We start from the raw sequence: 2,500 nt of genomic DNA, 5'->3' as shown, positions 1-2,500 counted from the left end.
AATTCTTTGAAGTTTCTATTACTTCCGTAGATATTTTCGGAGCAAATGAATGTTAAATTAAATAAAAGTACTTCAAAGCATTGCAAGACTGATACAGACTGATCCAGACTGATACAGAAAACAGCCAATACATTGTTGCTCAGTATCTGACTACTTGTTTTGCCTCATCATGACTGATGAAACATTTGCTTTGCTTTCAGTAGAAATGTAATGCATTGCAATGCATTGTAGAATTGAATTGGATCGGATCGTATGGAATCGAATTGAATCGAATCGCTACCTCCCGAATCGTGATCGAATCGGATCGTGAGGGCAGTGCCAATCCACACCACTAGTATTCATATAACATTCTCCATAATCTGCCATGATACAATCTGAAATTCAAATGACAGACAATTCCACTTTCCACCAACAGGGGTGATCAAAGAAAACTACAAAGTGCTGCTTTAAACATTTCCAAAATCACTATATAAATAAACTTATTTGACCATTCTCAAAAACACTGGGCCAAGTAATGACAGTATCACTCAGGAGTCAGGACTGTATGATACTGAGCAACTATCAAGACGCCGTCATACGTGATTTACAGTAGCTAACACTTTTATCAACAGTGAATCTTATCTGAATTGTAAGGCTATTTATCTACAGTGAATCTTGACTGAAGTGTACAGTAATTTAGGCACAGGTTCCTTGCTCAAGGGCACTTGAACTATGGATGACATGTGATTCAAACCTGCAACTTTCCAATTCCCTAACCATGAGGCCACACCTGCTCCTACTTGGTGACATCATTGCTGCTTGTAGATGCTTGTCCAGGTGTGCGTTTTTCGAAAGCATAGGTGTTAGCCAGTTAGCAACTTCAGTAGTTTCCAATGGGAAATTGCATTGCAAACGTCAAAGTAGCTAATGTAGTTAGCAACTATAGCTTCGAGAAATGCACCCCGGAGCTGTGAGTTACTTGCAGAAGCTACTGCTAAAGATCCAGGGGCTGAATTGCCTGCGCTGATGTTATGACTACTCTTCTGTAAATTGTAAACAAGCCCCTTTAAGACAGCCTCGTCACCCGATACTTACAGGAGGCTTGCGTCTCGCTGCTGCTTGCGTAGATGCATGTCGAGGTCCAAGTGAGTTTATATTACCTTACTTAACCCTTAGCTGACACATTTAACCATAGCAATTTACAGCTTCATAGGTACAGGGTATTGGTTACAGTCCATATGCAATGTCTACCATGGAGAGGCGGTTTTACCAGTAAGAATCTTTCAATTCCATGACCAATTTGGCAGTGACTACCTGATGTTGATGTTTGTGACACCTGGGAAACTCCAACTCCTATTGTCATTGTGACACAGCACTCCACAGCACAGTGTTCACTGCAAACAACAGAATTGCATTTATGCCTCACCCATGCAGGGGGCAGCACCTTATTATGGTGCCCAAGGGAGCAGTACGACCAAGCTCACTGGTTAATTAATCCTCCCACCAACCTGATGTGTCGGTAGTCGAACCGTCAACCTTCGGGCTACAAGTCTGACATCCTAACCGCTTACCCATGACTGCCCCTTGTGTTTCATTGCTGCTTGCGTAGCCGTAGCCGCATGTCCAGGGCCCTGAGCTGCTTCAGGAAGCCTCTATTGGGGAAGATCCATCTGCCTGCAGTCACCTGTCTGACGGCCTCCAGCAAGGTGAGGTGGTGGTGGATCATCAGGTAGGCCAGCACCAGGGAGGCCGATCGACTGACACCCACCGCACAGTGCACCATCACCTTTGCTGAGGGAAAGACATGTCAGAGAATGGACGTGATGGAGTTTATTACTGAAACTTGTCTGTGATAACTGTGATCGATGAACTAGAATGTATTTATGGTGTAAGCTATATTTGGAGACAATTACATGAATGGAAAAAGGTCAAGAAAGAAAACCTTTACAAACACAAAGCCAAGGACCATGGATGCCGGCTGGTGAATCCTCATTGCAGAACGCCAATGACCAGTGTAGGAGCCCAGTCTCGCGGAAAATCAAATGTATGCTTCGTGGTGCCACTACGATATAACCTCGTTTTTCGTGGTTGGGCAACGTGCGCTGTCGTCCAGAGTGGGTGGGAGAGAGGGCGAGAGAGAGCGAGTGAGAGAGAGAGACCACCCGAGCAGCATGCATTCCAGGAGGGGAGTGCTGTCGTTGTGTCAGCTGCATGCCATCTCTCCCTTCCTCTAACATTGTCCCTAATCTTAACCCTAAACCTAACCCCAACCTTAACCCTAACCCTAACCTTAACCCTAAACTTAACCCTAAATCACTTGTTTGAAATGTTAAATTACCGTCGTTTCCAGTTAGGCTTCACTCACGCTTGATTGTTGAAGTTCGTCCGCATATTGTTCCCCCCAGAACCAAACTACCCCAATTGTCAATTCCCCCTTTTGTCACCCAACCACGAGAAACGAGGCTATTCGTAATGGCACCACGAGGCTTAAAGTAGATTTTTTCTGTTTTTCTCGTACAGA

General features: G+C 44.6%; 1 protein-coding gene across 1 annotated transcript in view; it reads right to left on the bottom strand.

The window, feature by feature from the left end:
• Positions 1-2,500, bottom strand: part of LOC134467619 (uncharacterized) — a 36,048-nt gene that overhangs the window by 30,679 nt on the left and 2,869 nt on the right. Inside the window, exon 3 of the mRNA XM_063221459.1 lies at positions 1,578-1,770. Within this exon, the coding sequence (XP_063077529.1) occupies positions 1,578-1,770 (193 nt within the window). The remainder of the gene's footprint in view (positions 1-1,577; positions 1,771-2,500) is intronic.

Source organism: Engraulis encrasicolus, chromosome 17 (assembly GCF_034702125.1).
Source record: "Engraulis encrasicolus isolate BLACKSEA-1 chromosome 17, IST_EnEncr_1.0, whole genome shotgun sequence".
Lineage (NCBI taxonomy): Eukaryota > Metazoa > Chordata > Actinopteri > Clupeiformes > Engraulidae > Engraulis > Engraulis encrasicolus.
This window is presented reverse-complemented; position numbering and strand designations above follow the sequence as displayed.